At 44.9% G+C, this 18,589-nt stretch overlaps 1 protein-coding gene across 1 annotated transcript in view; it reads right to left on the bottom strand.

The window, feature by feature from the left end:
* CHN2 (chimerin 2) overlaps positions 1 to 18,589 on the bottom strand; it is a 257,379-nt gene that overhangs the window by 81,283 nt on the left and 157,507 nt on the right. The window contains exons 4-6 of the mRNA XM_037126517.2: positions 9,633 to 9,664; positions 6,733 to 6,846; positions 4,488 to 4,773 (exon numbers count right to left, since the gene is read on the bottom strand). Coding sequence (XP_036982412.2) covers positions 4,488 to 4,773; positions 6,733 to 6,846; positions 9,633 to 9,664 — 432 coding nt within the window. The remainder of the gene's footprint in view (positions 1 to 4,487; positions 4,774 to 6,732; positions 6,847 to 9,632; positions 9,665 to 18,589) is intronic.

Genomic DNA, 18,589 nt, shown 5'->3' with positions numbered 1-18,589 from the left:
CGGGCAAAGGTGGAAAAGGTAGTGTCGGGGTTAAGCAAAAGGCTCTGGCGGGCCAGTGGGTTCAGAGGGTGGACACAGTGAAGTAAACAATGAAAGGATCACCCTGGTTGTAAAGAGAATATTTATTTCAAAAGAGAGAAACAGGGTGCGTCGAGGAAGGCTTGGCTAGGTCCGAACAGCTCATCGGCATGGGAGGATGAGCCAGCAGGCTGGAAGTGCCGCTGGTTCCACGGTGGCACAGGCAGAAGCCGAAGGGGCTTCCTTGTTGCCAGAGGGAGGCGAGGGGACCCTGGGAGCTGGTCCTTGTCAGCTTGAGACAGGTGATCTGGGGTGGGGTAGGGGCATGGAAAATGGGGGACTGGGAAGGGTCCCAGGGGAGCACAGCTGAAGGGGCCATCAGTGGGTGAGGGGGCAATGCCTGTGAGGAAGCAACAGCCAGCTAATTTCCAGGGACAGTCACGTGGCACTCTTTACTGGGTCATTTCGGTCCTGTGCTATCACGCGCCTCATCTAGCCCCCAACCGTTGGTAAAAGGCTGTTAAACACAGAGTCTGTGCTAATGCTGTGTGGAGAAATTCGAGAAGAAAAGCCATCAGGATGGGCAAGGAGGGCTGGTGAGTCAGGATGAGAAAGACAGCCTGGGTCCAGGGTCCCCAGGGTTGGAACTGCAGCTGCCCTGTGTATGTGTGTGTGTCTGAGAGAGAGAGAGAGAGAGAGAGAGAGAGAGAGAGAGAGAGAGAGAGAGAGACGGGTGGGACAGAGAAGATGTTTGCTCAGGGTTTACTTTGACATGTGTGATATAACACAACCTTCCTTCTTGTTTTGTTTTGGATCAGGGCAGTGCATTCACCACAGTTTGAAATTCAGAGTATGCGCCAGTCATACAGAAGTGTCTCCTGCAATCACTTACCCCTCAGATGCAGCAGCCCACGGAACTAGCGCTCACTTCCTTCAGTGGGTCGCTTGTGATTTGGCCAGAAAAAATATGTAAAGTAAAACCATAACACACACGCTGTATTTTCACTGAGTAACTCCGGGTCCTCTTTCCACAGCAGCCCACCTGAGTTTCCTCACTCTTTCCCGTGGCGACAGGTATTGCTTACACGGCTGTATCACCTATGCAGTCCCCAGCCGATGGGCATTTAGGCTATTTTCTAACTTTTAAAATGACAAACAATAGTAAACTGGTAAAAAATATATTCTTATATGGGCTTTTATTATATCAGGGGTGCAGATGGTTTTTCTCCAATACAACAAACACAATTTCACACGGAGAGCCCGATTTGTTTAATGAAAACTGCCATTGGAAACACCGTTGTCCCATACATTTGATTCAGTGGCTGTGCTCTACCCAAGAGTTTAGTTTTGTTAGCTAGTAACAGCGGCGTTCTTCAAAAAGTGGATCTTGTAATTACCACGTGATTTTTAGCTCCAACTGGCCTTGTACGGTCAGAAGCAAGGATTTCACTCTAGACAATAAGAACCAGTTGTGGCCTAGCTGCTCTGCAGACTCAAGAAGCTCTGAATTTGGAGCTAGAAAGCCTGGTTTGATTCCTTACCCCACCACGGTGCCTTTCCCAGTACAAGGGGGTGGAAGGGGGTAAGGATTCCTGTCCCACGTGCCTGGTGAGGTAGTTCTGAGGATGAAACTTGAAATCATTTCACAGATTTAAAATCTTTTCACTAGGCACAAGCGTCTGGACAAATGTTAAATCCTGGTATTCTTACAGTGCTGACAGTGCCCGTTTTGGAGACCAGTTCATACTCCATCTATGGAGTAAACTTTGAAATAAATTTTATGAATGAAACCACACTGGGCAATGACCATTGTAATTAAATGTTCCAAATGATGGCTCTTATATACCAGAATGTTTTCAAAGTCAATTATATGAAGAATCCGAAAAAGAACAGAATGCTATTGGCTGACTACCACAACTGTTTCTGTTCTTGCACCCTCCCCATCTCCCCACCTCATCTGCAGTTATTAAAATCAAGTTCACTGCTAATTACCTTGACAGGGGTTAAGTCTGGAAACCACTCAAATTCAGTGAGGTAGGTAGTAACTTTCCTGCCAATTAACACTGTTAATATTCTTGGATTTGTAGGTAGCCTGGTTTCTCTGGATTCATTCGGAAAGGACTGATACAATAAATGGGCAGACCAAGTTTAAGAATGCTGGAACATGAACTGCAGGGTTGTCCACATTTGAGAAATCTTAGGAAACCTGCACATGTCACCCATTAAAACCTTCAAGACACGCCATCACCGGAGCAGACAGGGGCCCCGGGCACTTCTGGTCAGTCCATTCAAGTCTTTGCCACCTCTCTCCTGGTTACCGCCTCCATGGCAACGGCCCTCTGACCTACCTTTCAGGGAAATAGAATTTCTGGCAAGACCAAGACTTTTAATAACCCCACCTGTCAATACAGGTCAGTGAAATAGATGTATCTGTTCCAACTTACTTAACAAACCCACTAACAAAATGAGTGACCCCCAGCAAGTGACCAGACCCAGTGTTCAGAGTGTCCCCCAGGAAAGCCACACATTGTACATCATTAGTGGCCAAGAAAATCTGTACCCTGGCCACCGGTCCAGCAAACCCTTCACTGAGTTTGGACTCCTTCCTTCAACACACCTGTACTTTTCCTGGTGGCTCATTCAGAGGGATCTGTCATCTGATGATTCATTTCCTCCAACACTTAAATGTAACAGATGAATACAGCAGAGGATGGTCCAGAGTAAAGGATGTATTTTGCCTCACAGGTTTCCTTACAGAAGCATCATCTAGAGACACAGGTGTCATTGACCAAAACCGCCTCCGGGGGGAGAACAACGATCTAGAAACGATTCCAATACCCAGGCTCCGAGCTCTCATCCCAAATACACACTCCATGCTCCTCTCTTTTCCTGGAAACATCCTAGTGTGTAGTTTGCAGTTGTAACAGATTGCTTTTTGGGTGGCATTCCTCCCTGATTCAGAAATATCAACTCCGCTTCAGAGCTTTAGTTTACAATTCATCTTCTGATTGGTCACGGCCTGGAAGGTCAATGTGCATATTTTCTCCTCTAAATTACTTTGGAACAGATTTTGCAAACAGACTGAAAAATGGCTCTTGCCTGAACCGGAACAAATTCTGAAAGTTGGGACTCAAGTCCTCATTCTCTTTCATTAACATGTAAACAATCGGCAACCCCACCATTTCCCAAATTAATTTCTTGTAAAAGAATAAACAGGTGCTTTGGAGACACTGGAGTTATAGAAAAAAAAAAGGCAAATGATTTTTTCATGGGCCAGCTGCTCAACTGATGTGATTCTGGGGAAGGTTCTCCAAGGCTCTCAAACTCAATTAGCAAATCAATTAAAATCATCCCCCCGTCTGCCAACAGGACTGTGTTGTCCCCTGCGCCCCCTCTTCCTCATGCGAGTGCTTCCCGGTGCATCTCCATTGCCGAAGCCAAAGCCCAACCCGTCCGCCCTCCGGAGGTTCCCTTGCTTCCCCTTAACAACGGACCCCCGGGGAGGAGGGGCGCTGTTCTGGTTTAATTAAGGATTAGCGACCACCAGAAGAGGCAGTGCTCACGGTCCTGCCCCGTTCATTTATATCTGCCCCAGCCCCAGCTCGTCTAGGGAACTGCGCTCAGCACAGACCCAGTGAGGGCCGACTAGCATGGCCGGCTGTCACTTTTTCAGTGGAAAACAGAGAGGATCAGGCAAAGCAGATGGTTCCTGAAGGGACACATCCAAAAAATCTGCCAGCACACTGTGGTGGCGTCTTCCAAACGCACCGCAACTTACCGGGGAGGAAAATCAGATCTTCCGCCGCCCTCTCCCCGCCCCCGACCCATCCAGCTAGGACAGCTTTGGCAGGTAGGAGTTTTTCATCCTTCCTGTGCTTATCACTCTTGCTTTGGAGAAAAAGACAGACTGTCCCTCTAAACCTCCCAGAGAGCTGTCGTCACTGACGAGGCTCCCATCTCTGTCAGTAAAGCCTGTGACCCAGGGAAGGCCACCCCCCAGAGCCCTGACCTGCAGAGGTGCAGGTCCCCAGCCCTAAACCCACACAAACAGCACACGCACGCTCGGCCAGCTGGGGGCGCCCGAGGCGGAGCCAGCACCGCCTCTACTGGCGATTGGAACAAGTGACGCTTTTCATCACAGCACATTACTGGAGCGGTGTTTTTTTTTCTTTTCTTTTCTTTTCAAATTCCAAAAGAACTCACAGATAATTATTTGTGGTAGTGCTGGACCTGCCTGTCTGAGTGGGGGCAAATCGCTGCACACCTCTGGGCCTCAGTTTCCTGATCTGTAAAATGAGGGAGTCGAACTGGAAGATTTCTAAGGCCCCTTATAGCACTAACACTGTAGTTCTTCCAGTGGGGGGTGGGTTTCCTCCAACATTTTGGCACGTCACCTATATAATTAGCCACCTGGTTTGTCAGCACCGATTAAAATCAGAGAGACGGTTTCCGTCCCGTGCGCATCTTACCTTGTCGACTGAGGCGTGCTCTTCGTTTGTGACGCTGGTTTTCCTGGGCTCGTTTTTAGACCTGCTCAGCCTCCGGGAGACCTTCTCTCGGAGCAGAGTGGCATAGCCGATGTGCTCATAGATGGGGTTTGTTGTCATTTTGGAAATGTATTCGGAGGCTTTTGTTTCTATGTACAGTGTTATCAAGCCGTCTGTGACCAGGTCGTGAATCGATTCGAACCTCTTCTCACCCACGAAGTGTTTTCCATCGTAGAAGAGCCTGTAGTTTAAGGTCTGGTTTCCAAACCTGCCATGAGAGCGGGCATCACAGCAGCGTTAGAAATGAGACCCGTGGGAAACAGTTAGAGGCCAACACTGTTTTGAGCGTGCGGGGCCCTGGGCTGAGCACTTGACATGGCTCTTCCTCCGTTCAGTTTTCTTTCTTTTTAAAAAATGAGTTGTGTCTCCTTTAAAAAGATTTTATTTATTTATTTTTAGAGGGAAGGGAAGGGGAAAGAGAGGGAAAGAAGCATCAGTGTGTGGTTGCCTCTTGTGCGCCCCCTAGTGGAGACCTGGCCTGAAATGTAGGCATGTGCCCTGACTGAGAATTGAACCAGTGACCCTTTGGTTCGCAGGCTGGCACTCGATCCACTGAGCTACACCAGCCAAGGCCCTAATCAGTTTTCATAGAGACCCTTTGAGACAGGTACAATCATTATCCCTGTTTTACACATGGAAAAACTGAGACTTGAAGAGATGGGCTACCTGCTTGAGGCTATACCCCAGAAAGAGGCAAAGATGGGGTTTACCCTGGCCTGTCACATGATGTCATTTAATCCCAGAAATCACTAAGGCCATTGGGCCCCTATCGTTCTCATTAGTAAAATTCAGGGTAGCAACTGATTTACGAATATATATTACTTATAAAGTTCCTCAATGGGAACTAGCCACACCCCATGATTCCCTCCCCTGAACTGGGCAATTACCTCTGCAAGGGAAGCAGCCACCACCGGCCCTGGTGTCCCCTTCTTGTTACAGCTCTGACCTCTACCGGTGGAGCCCCCATGCCTGCCAGCTCAGCTAGTCCAGCTGAAGGGAAATGAGGGGACTGTGCAGAGCCCCCTGCATGAGCCTCCACTGCCAGCATCCTCTCCCTTTAATACTGACTGTCCCCTCTTGGTCTCTGTGCTATAGCTTGTAGCTCCTGCCTGATTCCCCACTGGGACTGCCAGCTCCTGTGGGCTGGGGAGCTGGGAAGATAGGCAAATTCTGTGTATACCTAATACACTTGATAGCTTTTGAAGTACTTCCATACAAGGATATCATGGAAGACATGCCACTAGCGTGCATCCCCACTGGCAACTTGGAAAGTATCTTTCCACAGACACAATATCAAGCAGGTGCACTGAGCACACCTTTGTGGGCTGGGCAGGGACGTGTTTCTACGGATACCATTCCCTTGATGGAGCGAGGTCTTCCCAGCTCTAAAGAGTTCACAAAATGAATTTTTTGGAAGACAACCCCATTCTGAAATTGAATACCTTCCCCAAACCTCCATGGGCTGTTGTGAGGATCAAATAACATAAAATACTTGACCCAGGTTACGGAGGGGTAGTGAATGTCCTGACTTTCCAGTGCTGTGATTTAATACTTGGGATTTTGCAGTAACAGGCTTGTGAGAACTCAGCCGTGATGGCTCACTGGCATAGAGACAGAACGTCATGAATGCCACGGGGAGTCCTTTGGGCCACTGTGATCGCTGAGAGAACTCCATGGACAAAGTGGGGATTTTGACAAGAACAGCTGGGACCCGCAAAGCAGAAGCCCTTGTCCCTCGGCGGCTGGCTTCATGTTTCAGGCAGGAGTGGCCGCAGGAGCACTGGCCTGCTGGATAATTCTCCAGTCACTGTGCGTGTGCAGAACCTGGTGTCCAGCCTACTGAGAACACCCGTGGCCAGGAAATGCAGCAGCCTCTACCACATGGCTGGTGCTCTGTGAGCCCAGTGAACACAAAAAAGAAGTGGGTGGGGACATGAAGTGATTGCTCAACAGGTTCAGAGTTTCTGTTCAGGAGGATAAAAAGTCCCGAAATGGATAGTGGAGATGGTTCTATGACATTGAGAATATACTTAATACCATGGATTGTACATTAAAGAAATGGTTAAAATGGTAAATTTTGCACTAGGTATATTTTATAGTAATTTTAAAGTGGGGAAAAGTGAGTGAAGTCACTTGTAAGGGCAACAATGGGTGTGGGCGGGCTCACCTTAGAGCTAATGTGTAGCATCCCGGCTGCCGCTGGCTTTCTCTGAGAATGTAGGCGCCCTCCACGCCTCCGAGCAGCTCATCAGCCTGCTCCCGGGAAATGCTCCCGTGAAACCTGAGGACACAGGAGACCATGTTGTTCCGGACAGACCCCACACAAAGCATGGACCACAAAGAGATGGCTCAAAGAGATGGCCGGGCCACCCAGAGTCTCTGCCCCGCACTTGGATGGAAAGTGGAGGGACTATCGTGTATCTTAAAGATGCACTTGGCACCGCCTCTCAGCATGCACACATAAGCAGAGAACAAGCATTGGAGAAGCCAAACGGGACGAACAAAGGCAGTCAGTCTCCTTGTCTCTGCTTCCAAGCTGAGAATTAAGGTGGAAACAAAACATCAGGTTATGGCCCCTTTTTAAACCAGGGGGCGTAACAAAAGAGCAATTACCAGTTTAGATCTCTGCTGTGACATAGAGGACTATGTATTACCCTGATTGCAAATGACCTCTTATTGATTATCAACCTGCTTACTTCAGGTGGAGTGTTAATTTTAGAGGCCCACTCTCAGAAAAATAGCCAGCTATAATCAATTTTGAGAGCAATAGTTTAGGGATGTGTTTGAACAATGTTCCTTCCTGGAAGGGGGAAGGAAGAGAGGGAAGTTGTTGAGAAAGTTTTGTTGTGTTTTATTTTGTTTTTCCCCAGGAATGCAAAGAGGAGGCGGGGGGTGGGGGGAGAGGACATTGGGCATCAGGAGTTTCTACACTGGAGCCAGAAAGGGCAAAGCTGGTGACACAAGAGTGTGGAGGCCAGGAAGGTCAGGACACAATCTGACCATGTGACCATGGGCCAGGGTAGGACAGGGCAGAGGGTGACCGCATCAGGCCGAGACACACAGAGGAGGGCACAAGGACCCGACGCTCCTATCCCGCGTCACTTTCAGGGGTGGAAGAAAATCTCAAACAGGTCGTTAACCTAAAGGTAGTCATTTTAATTCCCTTGAATCAAAATGTTTAAGCAATGGCCATCAGCCGATGTAGAGTGTCAAGAACCAAATACACTCAATTGTTCAAAAAAAGAAAATGATAGTTTTGTGACTCTGAAGACCCAGTTGGGAGCTCATCATCCCCCTTCTGCATGGACTTAAAAATATCTATGATGTGTGTATCCTACGATTCCAATTTGTGGAAGGTGAGCCTACCCAGAGACTGGAAGGAAAGAGGCGAAGGGAAACAGTTCCCCGGGGCCTCGCGCAGGGTGGGGCCCTGGGTGTCTTGCACTATCCAGATTCCTGTAGTTCCTAATTTTCTCAAATTAGAAGGTATTTACCAACTTTGTAGGAACACAAATAATACCTATGCACAGTGGGAAAATTCAGAATTCAAAAGTTAAAGACATAAACAAAATAAACGTAGAGAAATAAAAGTAGAGAACTAAAAATTCTCTTTCCCTAAAGGTAACATTGTCAACAGTTGTTTTATGTTTCCTTCCAGGAAAAAAAAAATACATGCTTCCTGAATGTGTTACTTTTTGAATGGCTGGAACAAACAAGCAAACCCTTTCCTTTTGAAAAAAGGTAGGGGAACCCAGAATCTGAAGTTTCAAAGTGAATTGCCCGCTAATACATGTCCCTTTTCCATGGTTGAGAAAAATGTTTCCTGGGTCCCCTCCCATTATAGGATTTACATGGTTTGGGGTTAAAGGATGAGAAAAAGAGGGTTACTCAACAAAATTTTTATGCAAAAAACCTGCACAATAAAGGGAGTTCCCTTGGAATTCATCTACGACAGTGTTCCATTTGGGAAGTATATGTAGGTTTTCATTTCCTCTTGTTTTATTCATTGTGCTTTCTGTGAGCAAAATCCAGATCAGCATACTGAAGGGAAAAAGAAGGCATACAACTCAGTAAGCTAGACACTAGGGACATTCGGGCTGCAGGGATAGACGTGAGCGGAGGCCAGGGTTCCCGCGTACCCCAGAGGTGCCTGCTCAATTCCCAGGGTCAGGAAGAAAGGTTCTGAAAATGCAGCTGTGGCAATTAAGAAGTGGCCTGGGGGGCTGGGACAAATCAGAGGGCCATTAATCACGAAGATGAAGCTGTGATGGGTAAGGGGATTGAGCAAGAAAGTTTTGCATTGGCCAGGAGAGCTTGGAAGGTGGACTTGAAAGAGACTTTTCCTCTAATGGCCTGCAGGTTGGCTGTGGGAAGAAATGTGAGCTGAGTTGGTGGCTGCCCCTCTCAGATCGTCCTGCCTTCCCCTTGCAAGCTGATTTCTAGGTCATGGGCTTAAAGGCTGAATGATAATGTATGTTTGCTTTGCAGTAGTTTTCTGAGAAGGTAAAGTGAAACAAGATGAAAAATTAAGAGAGGAAAATGAAAGAAAATAATAATGATGGTATTAAGGCAGCTTGCCTAAGTTAGCCAAGTCAAGAGAAATGATCGCTTTGGTTTTATGAGGCTGCAGGGACATGGGGGCACTTTCCTAAGTACTGCATTTACTGAGGTACAGGAAAGGAAGGAGTTCAGCTACAGTTTATGATCTTTGACACCCTAAAGGTTTATGGAATATTGAGAGAGCAACCGAAGTAGAATACAAAAATCTCAGTTATGGAAAATGCTGCCTTACATTTCACATACTTGCCCAGCAGTCAGTGGCTGCTTTTGTGGAGAGAAAAGTAGGAGATGTTCTCCCACCCACAGTGAGAGAAGCCAAGTACCTGAGCGTTATACAGAAACTGCAGTACAAAGGGGCCTGATTGCATTTATGATTACTGTTAAACTCTTGCACTATGGATATTTGATGAAGACCCTATATTTGAAAAATTTTAATATGTATATTTAAATGACATACGAAGTGACTACTTATTACAATATTAAAGCAAAGAATAGCATAATACATACTCTCTTCCATAATATTTTGGTCTGTTTTCCACCTATATTAAAAAGAAGAAAAATATTAATAATGCATTCGAATCCAAATCAGATAGATAAAAATGCTATTCAAATAAACAGAGCTAGAGTTCTGGTAGTAATTTTATTACAGTTTTTGTTTCCCAAATCAGAGATCCATGAATTACAGAGTTAACCAACACATTTCACTGTCTGGAATAGGAATGTTCTAGAATCATCATATTTCTCTAAGCATTTGGCTCACTCCTCACCCAAACCCAATCACTTAATAAAATAATTTTCAAAAGAAACAAATTGATGCTTATTTTAATATTAGGGAATTTATAAAGATATTATAAGTCTTCATCCTGAAGGATAAAATAAATATTTTTAGCATGAATAAAACATGAGCATTTATTTTGATCTTCATCCACTTCTTTCTTTATATATTTACAATAAAAATGAGGAGTTCACCTGGATTAAAATGAACTTTGATTTGCTCTCTCTCCAGATAAAATAAATATTCTAACATTCTTATTTTCTCAACAAATGGTTGATGAGCTAAAAATTTTCCTGACACCAGACATAGAGGACAAGATTTATGACTCAACCAAACATCGCAAGCATTCCAGGAAGGATTTTACAATCACAACTTCTGCCTCGGAGTGGTCACATCAAATTTTTATCATGTACCGAATAAGCTACTTTCACAAGAACTTTGTTTTCTGATGCTCATTGTGTTGGAACTGAGGAGACATGAGCATGGGTTCTCATGTCCAGCTTTTGTTCCAGCCTAACTCCAGGGACACTGAAAACACCACAGAGCCACATTAAAGTTATGAATTTTCGTTGACGGCTCTGACAGCAAGCTGGTGTTTATCTCCTAGAGTAGAACCTGAGCCTGTGGTAGTTTTGTTTATGGTCAGTCATTTCTGTCTACAGTCCAATGGGGACTTTTCCCTGCAGGGGTCACAGGTAGGCTAAGAGGTGGGATTTCAAGATACTGAGCAGTTTCCTGGCCTGTGTTTGCTCTCTAAAGGATGCAAGGGATCTTCGTGGGCTGTAGGGAGCTACAGACTACAGGAAAAGGCTCCGAAAGGGGGAGCCAGGAGTCTGAGGACCTCATCCACAAGCCGTCTTGGCCAAGCCCGGCCGGCAGAACACTACTCATCTAGGCATTTCTAAATACATGCTCATTCATCTGTGAACTTCACACTTGAAAAGCACTGAACTGAGAGGGGGCATTCACAGCTCTCAATCTTTAAGGTTTAAAGCCTGCCTGGTAGGCATCACTTACAAAAGAAGATGTGAAAAAAGAAAATGTCATTAATGGAAGCCCAAAGTGTGTAAAAATCACCTTGTTACCGCATGTGTACCATGACTCTACGTGCGGGAAAGCTTTTTACTAGGAGGTGAACATTGTGTCATTTCTACCCTTCTGTTAGCTTGCAAAGTTCTTTCTTACTCTGATGCTACTGTAGATATGTGGCTGCAACACTGCCCTGGCAGAGGAAGTGGAGGAGTAGATAAAGCAATGGGCGGGGGTCTGGGTATAGTGGGCAACACATCTGTCTATTCTTTAAGAGTCAGAAGTTTAAAGTGATTTCCTATATATAAGGACACATTTATTTCCATCTTTCTGGCTGATCCATGACACATTTGCAAGTCTGGGCATAGCTTCCTACCCCATTTCCCTTTGCTATCCTCTTATCTCCCCAATGGGGAGACTAATCTAATTTCCCAGGGGGCTGCAGGGCAGATGGAGCCCACCACTGACTTCTGGCATGCAGGTAACTCGTTAATGAATGTTGAATTTAATTGACCCTTAAGACAACAAACTGTGTTTAGTTCATCAATCGATCATAAGAATAGATGACACGCTTACTATCCCGAGGACTCGGGCAAAGCCCTGTCATTGCTGGTGAAGTAGTGACCTCCCAGGTGTGAGCAGAAAGCCCTAAGGACCTGGGGGGTGAGGGTCTTCTGCACTTGCAGTGGGAGGAAGTACTGGAGAAATCTAACATAGGCCCCCAAATAGGGAAGTCAATATTTATGATGCCTTTCGGGACACCAAGGAAGACCCTGCCTAGAGAACAGTTGGATCTCATTGAGGGACAAATCCTCATATGAAAATGACGAGGAAATAAAACAAAAGCACTGCATTGTGTGGGACGGACTGCACCCGGAACAGGGCCCTGGGGTGGGTCCCAAATCGTGTGCCAGACATACTTTAGCACTAAAATATTATTTTTTGCTTGTTAGAAATTCAAATTTAACTAGGCAGCCTATTTTTATCTCTTCTTTTCTAAGTCTGGCAGCCCTACATAGGGGGAGACGAACAGTAGAAAGAGTGAGAACATGAGGACAGAGGGTGTGGGCGAGGACAGCTCCCCAGGCAGGGGCTGTTTTGAGAGCAGTCTTTCCCTCAGCTCCCTGCTACCCTTCCCCTCAGTCGGGCAGCGGTCCTGGTTGATGCCAAAGAGAGAAATAAAGGCTGGGCTAAAAACTAAACAAACAATAACCCCCACCTCTTCCTAAACTTTTTACTCACAGGAGTCTAGACACAGTCTCAATTGCCACGCTTTGCTAAGCTTTTAACCACGCCAAGAGCTTACTTTAAGTTGCGCTTACTTTAAGTGGTAGAATATCCACATTTTTTAAGGTGTTCTTAGATCCAGATGAAAAAGTCCAAAATATCAGTTCCCCAAATATTACTAAAATGCTTTAAAACAACTGTAAAACAATCTGATAAGAATTTCTCCATAATATTAATATAAAACAAACACCGTTAACATAATTGTTTAATACTTTATGGTACCATTAACAGGTAGGGTCATGTACAGTCCGCTGCTGAATAGCATGGGAATTTTATTTGCTTCTACATGGAGCACATACTGTAATAAAAATAAACAATGGAGTAATACTATCAAAGATGTGAAAGATTTGAATTGGTAGTGCCCCCAGGTACCAGGCAGCCTGAATAATACTGACAGGCTAAACCCTCAGGGGAACGTGGGGGAAATTGTGCCTATATGTCCAATATACTCAAACACGAGGCCAATCAGGAGAACGCTGAGATATGGGCAAGGCCCTCCTTGCCCCTTCTAGCAGCCCTGCTACGCAGAAGGTGGTCCGGGCCCAGCAGCATGGGCATTACTTAAATGCAGAATCGTCTCTCAGAAGGGGTCATAGGCACCCTAGAGGTTGAGAAACCACCAGGCACATGAGAACTGGTTTTGGCAGGATTTTACCTGGAGAAGGATGGGGGCTAAAACTTTTTGTAAGTTGTTAGAGCACAGGCTCCGTGTTTGCAACAACGAGGGTCCACGGGGCGAGGTGCACCTGAGCTCGGTGCGCATCTGCAGAATGAGACATAGACTGAGGATGAGGAGCCCCACTGACAGTGTGATTGCTATGTGATCCTGAGTCGCTTATTAAACTTCTTTGCATCTCATTTTCCTCAATTTCCGATAAAACTGGAGCTAGAAAAACATGCTATTTTAATAAGGCCCTTTCGCAGATTCGATGAGATGATGCTTATAAAAATGCTGAGGCTTGGAATGCTGTGGTAATAAATTCACATGCCCCAAGTAGCAACTTGGTGCCAGGGTTTCCCGTCTTTATCTCATTTAAGCCTCCAAACAACACTGTGAGAGGTAAGTGAGCACTAGTGCCCTTTTGCAGAGAGCCGCCAAGTAATTAGCATCAGGTCACAGAGCTACTACCTGGCTTCAGACCAGCCCATACATTCTTGAAACTCCCATGCTCCCTGCTTCTGCTGGGCACATGTCAGCCAACGTCAGTGACGCCGTTGGCTGCGGAATATTGGAGCCAAATTCTACACTGCGCTTAAATATCTGATTGTTTGAATAGCCCTTGAGTTTTGTTTACCAGGATTGAACACCTTAAAAACTCTTTGTCATGAACTGAATTCTATCAATGAGTTAACAAATGAGAACATGGAATAAATATACCTTCATGTGGGGATATGTTGGGTCTTTTAACTCTTTCTCTGATATTTAGAAGTACATGTATTCCAAGCTACCTGGTTCCTCTTCTGGCCTATTCTCTAATTTTAAGACAGAATTCTCAGCATTTTGCAAACCTTGAAAGAAACAGTGGGGCGACAGCTGCGCAGTGACAGACAGGAAATGTAATCCTTAAATGAGTTTGCTTTATAGTCAGATTATCATCTCCTAGGAACGCAAATTCTTTCATATTCCACACAAAGACACTTAAAAAATATTGTGAGTCCTCTGAAAACAAGGTTTCCAATTATTTTAAAAAACAAAGCTTTTATAATCTCTCAGCAGCTGGTGTATGTAAAGTTTCTACTTAACAGAAATAATTTAAAAACTCAATTTAGCAACCTCCTACACAGGGCAGCTAGATGGCTGGATTTTCTGAGATACGGATCAAATACAGAGAAAAGGCATTTGATGGGGGGCTTTGTATTGGTGATACTGGGGTGATTCCATTAAAAAAAGTAAATATGGCTAATTCTCTTCTAATTAGAAATCTAAGTCCTCTAGTAGAAAAAAAGAAAATGCAAGGACTGCAATGTACATCCTTGTAGTCAAAGCCTATAGCGTAGAATGAAAATTAAGCAAACTTTAAAATCTCCTGTTTCTTTCCATCAAGAATCTAAGGCCCTATTTTTCCTCATGACATTACTTCAAGGCTTCCAGAGTTCTGATGGGGCACTAATGAGGTGAATGCCTTCTGTCTTGATTGGAATATATTATTAAAAATTCTACCGGCCAGTCTTTTTGCAATAAATCTCCTGACAAGTTTACCGACAGCTTTGCAAAGCTCTGTAAACGCACAGGAATCAGGCACTTTGAAAACTTCTTACCAGCATCCTGTGAACTTACCAGTGAGCAGGACCAAAGCTGTTCTCATTTACTGGCTTGTTTTCTGCTGTCTTTGCCCCTGCCCTCAGGTTTTTCCAGGAATTATTATTTTAAAAATCATGATAACTTAGGGGAACAAATACAAAGGAAAAGACTTTTCTTAGACCAGTGGTTCTCAACTGGGAGAGGAAGTGTTTTTGTTCCCGAGGGGGAACTAGGCAATGTCCGGAGACAGTTTTCATTGTCATGACCAGGGAAAGTGTGGCTGGCATGTGGTGCGTAAGGTCCCAGAGGGTTGGTGCTAAATGTCCCAAAGTGCCCAGGACAGCCTCCCCAAATGAGGAACTCTTCCACCCAAAGTGTCCACAGTCCTGAGGCTGAGCAAGCCTGCTTTAGACCAAAAGACCTTTGCAATCCTGAGTATTCCCAGGGAAGATTAAAAAAAATTTTTTTGGACCAAAATTCAAACAAGCAACAAATACTTTAAATATATAAGTGGAGTAAAAGGAAGGTAAGAGAAAAATATTTATTTTTGATAATATTAATAAATCATAAAATAGCTTTTAAGACAGAAATACCTCCAACTACTCAGATAAATACAAAACTGAATAGACTCATATCTTAGTAAGATTAATAAGGGGATTTCTCCTTGGAAAATTTGTAAACAATGTAAATTATAAGACACACTAAAGAAAAAGTTATTACTTGGGCATAATCAACCACGATATGCACACACGGAAACTCATCTTCAAATCCCGTCCTGCTATGGAACTCCACACCTCACAGCATGTTGCTTTGAAACTGCCTTGTTCACTGGTGTGGAAACAAAACTCCCACCACTCACGGCTACCCCGGGTCACCAAGGATACCCTGGGTGCTAAAGAACCATCTGAATGGCTGTCCCATACCTCAGTGACATCCTGATTTTCTAGGTTTCATTTATAAGTAAGTAGACAAATAACCATCATATAAGAAGGTGAATTTCCCTAATTTGAATTTGAAAAATAATGGAAGGGCAACTGCACGCAGACACATGCTCATGCAAACACCCACTCCTTGCACATTTTACCCCTTGTTCCTGGTTCTGGTTTTCTCCAAGTTCATGTCTACGGACCCTGATCCAGAACCTGGCTGAGGGCAGGGCCCAGGAGGAGCAGAGGAGGAGCCAACATTTAACATGTGCCTTCAGTGTGTGCTCTCAGTTCTCCCGACAGGCAAGTTGCATGGGACTGCCATTCTGCATTGAGGAGGGGAAAGTTCCTATGACTGCATTATCTGAAGACCGCATGGAAGCATGGAAGCATGGAGATAATGTCCAAACCGAAGCCCACAGGCTCCTCCCACACTAAGAGGAAGGGACAGGATCCAAGGGACAAGAGAGATGACGCACTCATGGAAAACATTCATTCTGCTGTAGTAGATGCGTTGATCTCCGAATTGTTGAACCCCTCAGTGCGCCCATTCTGGAGACCTTGGTGGGTTACAGGAAGATCTGTCCATTACAACTAGTGACCATCCTCTTTCACTCCTCATCCCTGTGACTGGTACAGCCTAGGGCATCACCTACCTGGTGCCCAAGCTGGCAACTGTCATTCCCAATTCCTTCCTTTCTCCCAAACCCACTGGCAATCTGCCACGAATTTTCCATTATGTGTAATTATATAATTACACATATATGTAATTATATGTAATTTTAAAATTACTCTTCAAATGGTCTCTTTCTCTCCATGTTTCCTGGGCTATATATTCACCTGGACTCCTGAAATAGTCTTTCCCCAGGTGTCCCTGTCTGTACTTTTATCACCCTCCAATTTTTCTTTCACACTGAGATCCAAAAATGGAAATCTCATAGAGTTGCTCATTGCTCAAAATTGTTCACTGGTTGCCCATTGCCATGTGGTCAAACCTGCACAACTTAGTGGGGGCTTCTCAACTACCCTACTTAGAAGTGGTACTTCCTCTCCTTGGTGTATCCCATCTCTCTTCTCTGGTTTATTTTTTTCTACTACATTGATCATCATCTGAGGTATTATATACTTTACTTGTGGAATCTTTTTTCTTCCATTCAAATGGAAATTACACAATGGCAGAGATTTTTGTGTTGTGCTTACTGTTGAGTCTAGAACAGAGTGGGCACATAAAAGGTGCTCAATAAATATTTACTGAAGGAATAAATGAATGGCATACAAGATCTTCCCAGCATGGCTTTGCTTGTGAATCCAGAAAATGTTGTTAGCACATTCCTGCCCTGGCCATGTCCTCATTCCCTAATTCTTTATGTTTCTAATACAGACCTCCTTGTCCTTCTTGAAACTCTCCTGGCCACACACACATTTAGGTCATTCTTTGGTCAGGATATTTCCTCTGTTTGGAATTCTAATACTTGCCCTTCAATCCATCTATGCCCAAACTTTGTAAAATCTCACTCATCTTAAAAATGAGAAGTAAAACAATGCCATCTTTTCTGGCTGTCTCACACCACCTCAGGTATTATTTCTTGAACTTTATAAAGCCTGAGTTAGGGCTATGAGCTTACTGGGATTGGGATTGTTAGTCTTCATGATACCTAGATGTGAGCTACTATAGGGAAGGATGCCTCTCTTTTCACCTCTGTTGCCCAGCACTCAACAGTATATCTTGTAGTGAGCTGAGCTTTAATAGTAGTAGTAGATTATGTGAAAGACAGATCTGCTAATGGGCCTACATCTCCTTTCTGGGCTTACCGAAATTTCAAAGTAGGCCTCCATGAAAATCCTGGCAGTCCTGGTGGCTCACGCCTGATGCTTTATGTCTCTAAGACATAGGACAAAACTAGCTCCCCTCCCAGATTCCTGTCATTTCCAAAGAGTGAGGTCTGTAGGCATCAGAGAATGACCTTGATTTATAGTCATTGACACTGGTAATCAAGGCCCTGCATATTCTCCAGCAAAGTGTGAACAAGTGAACCAACATAAGCCCCTGGGTTGCTCTATCCCTTGTATTTGCAAGAGAAAAACTATTAAGAGAAACTGTTAGAGTTGATTCATATGCATGGCAGAGTCTAACAGCAACAACTGTGGTTGCCAGTAGCAATTAAAAACATAATATGGGCCAAGCACTGTTCTAAGAACTTTCTTTACACATATTAACCTATTCAATCCTTGTGACTACTCAATAGGTGCAATTGCTCATACCCATTTCCAAAGGGCCAATGGAGGCACAGAGCAGCAGAGTGGAAAAGCAGTCTCTGCTACCCTAAAGCGCGGGCCCCTAACCATCACATTCTGCTGTCCAGACTTGCATCATTCTGCTTCCTGGACCCCGGAGATGTCCTGCTCCACACACCCTTCCCAAAGCCCCTGACTGTTCAGCTTTCCTTTCTATCCACCAAATTTCTTCAGAGCCTTCCAATCAACTTCTGTCTTTTTTTTTTTAACATAAATTTAGCCAGATTTAGTTTCTGTTGTTCACAACAGACTCCTGAGTAACATTCCCATTAAGTCCTGATCTCGGAGCTGGAGCTGGCGTGGCTGGAAGGTTTAGCCTGCTCCATAGGGGATCTGACACACACCCAGGACTGGGAACCACAACCTTGGGCAGCAGTTTCAAAACACAGAGAGAAGAATGATCACCTTCCTAGGATCTCTACGTGATTTGATCCACTGGCACAATAGGCTTCCAGAAACACTCCAAAACTTAGCCAAGGGCAGCACCAGAACCTCTCCAGCTGGCCCAGATCATCTTCCCAGCAGCTCACACTGACCAGGCTTCATCTCTACATCTTCCTTGGTGCTGATTCCTTGGCTCCACCTGGTGGCTCCCAGCGCCCACCTCAGGTCCTCTTTGACTGGGCCACTCAATTAGGGGTACTGCTCTGGCTCTGCCCTGGCACTCTCTTGCCTAATGTTTTATAATCACCCTATGGCATCCTGAAGCCACAGTTCCAGGTACAATGGCTCTTCCCTCTCATCAAACCAAAGCCCACCAAGGCCATATTGGCTGGGGTGCCTGGCTGGCTTCTTACCAGGCAGGAGAATCAAATGGCGTTGGTCCACCTGTCCATCCTCCTGATACCTCTTACAGACGAGTACCTTACTTTAAAGAATCAAAGTCCAGAATTTAATCACAGCCAGAAAT

This window comes from Artibeus jamaicensis, unplaced genomic scaffold, assembly GCF_021234435.1.
Source record: "Artibeus jamaicensis isolate MK-2021 breed Jamaican fruit bat unplaced genomic scaffold, CSHL_Jam_final contig_3230, whole genome shotgun sequence".
NCBI lineage: Eukaryota > Metazoa > Chordata > Mammalia > Chiroptera > Phyllostomidae > Artibeus > Artibeus jamaicensis.
The sequence above is the reverse complement of the archived record's forward strand: the minus strand, read 5'-3'. Positions and strand labels throughout refer to the sequence as shown.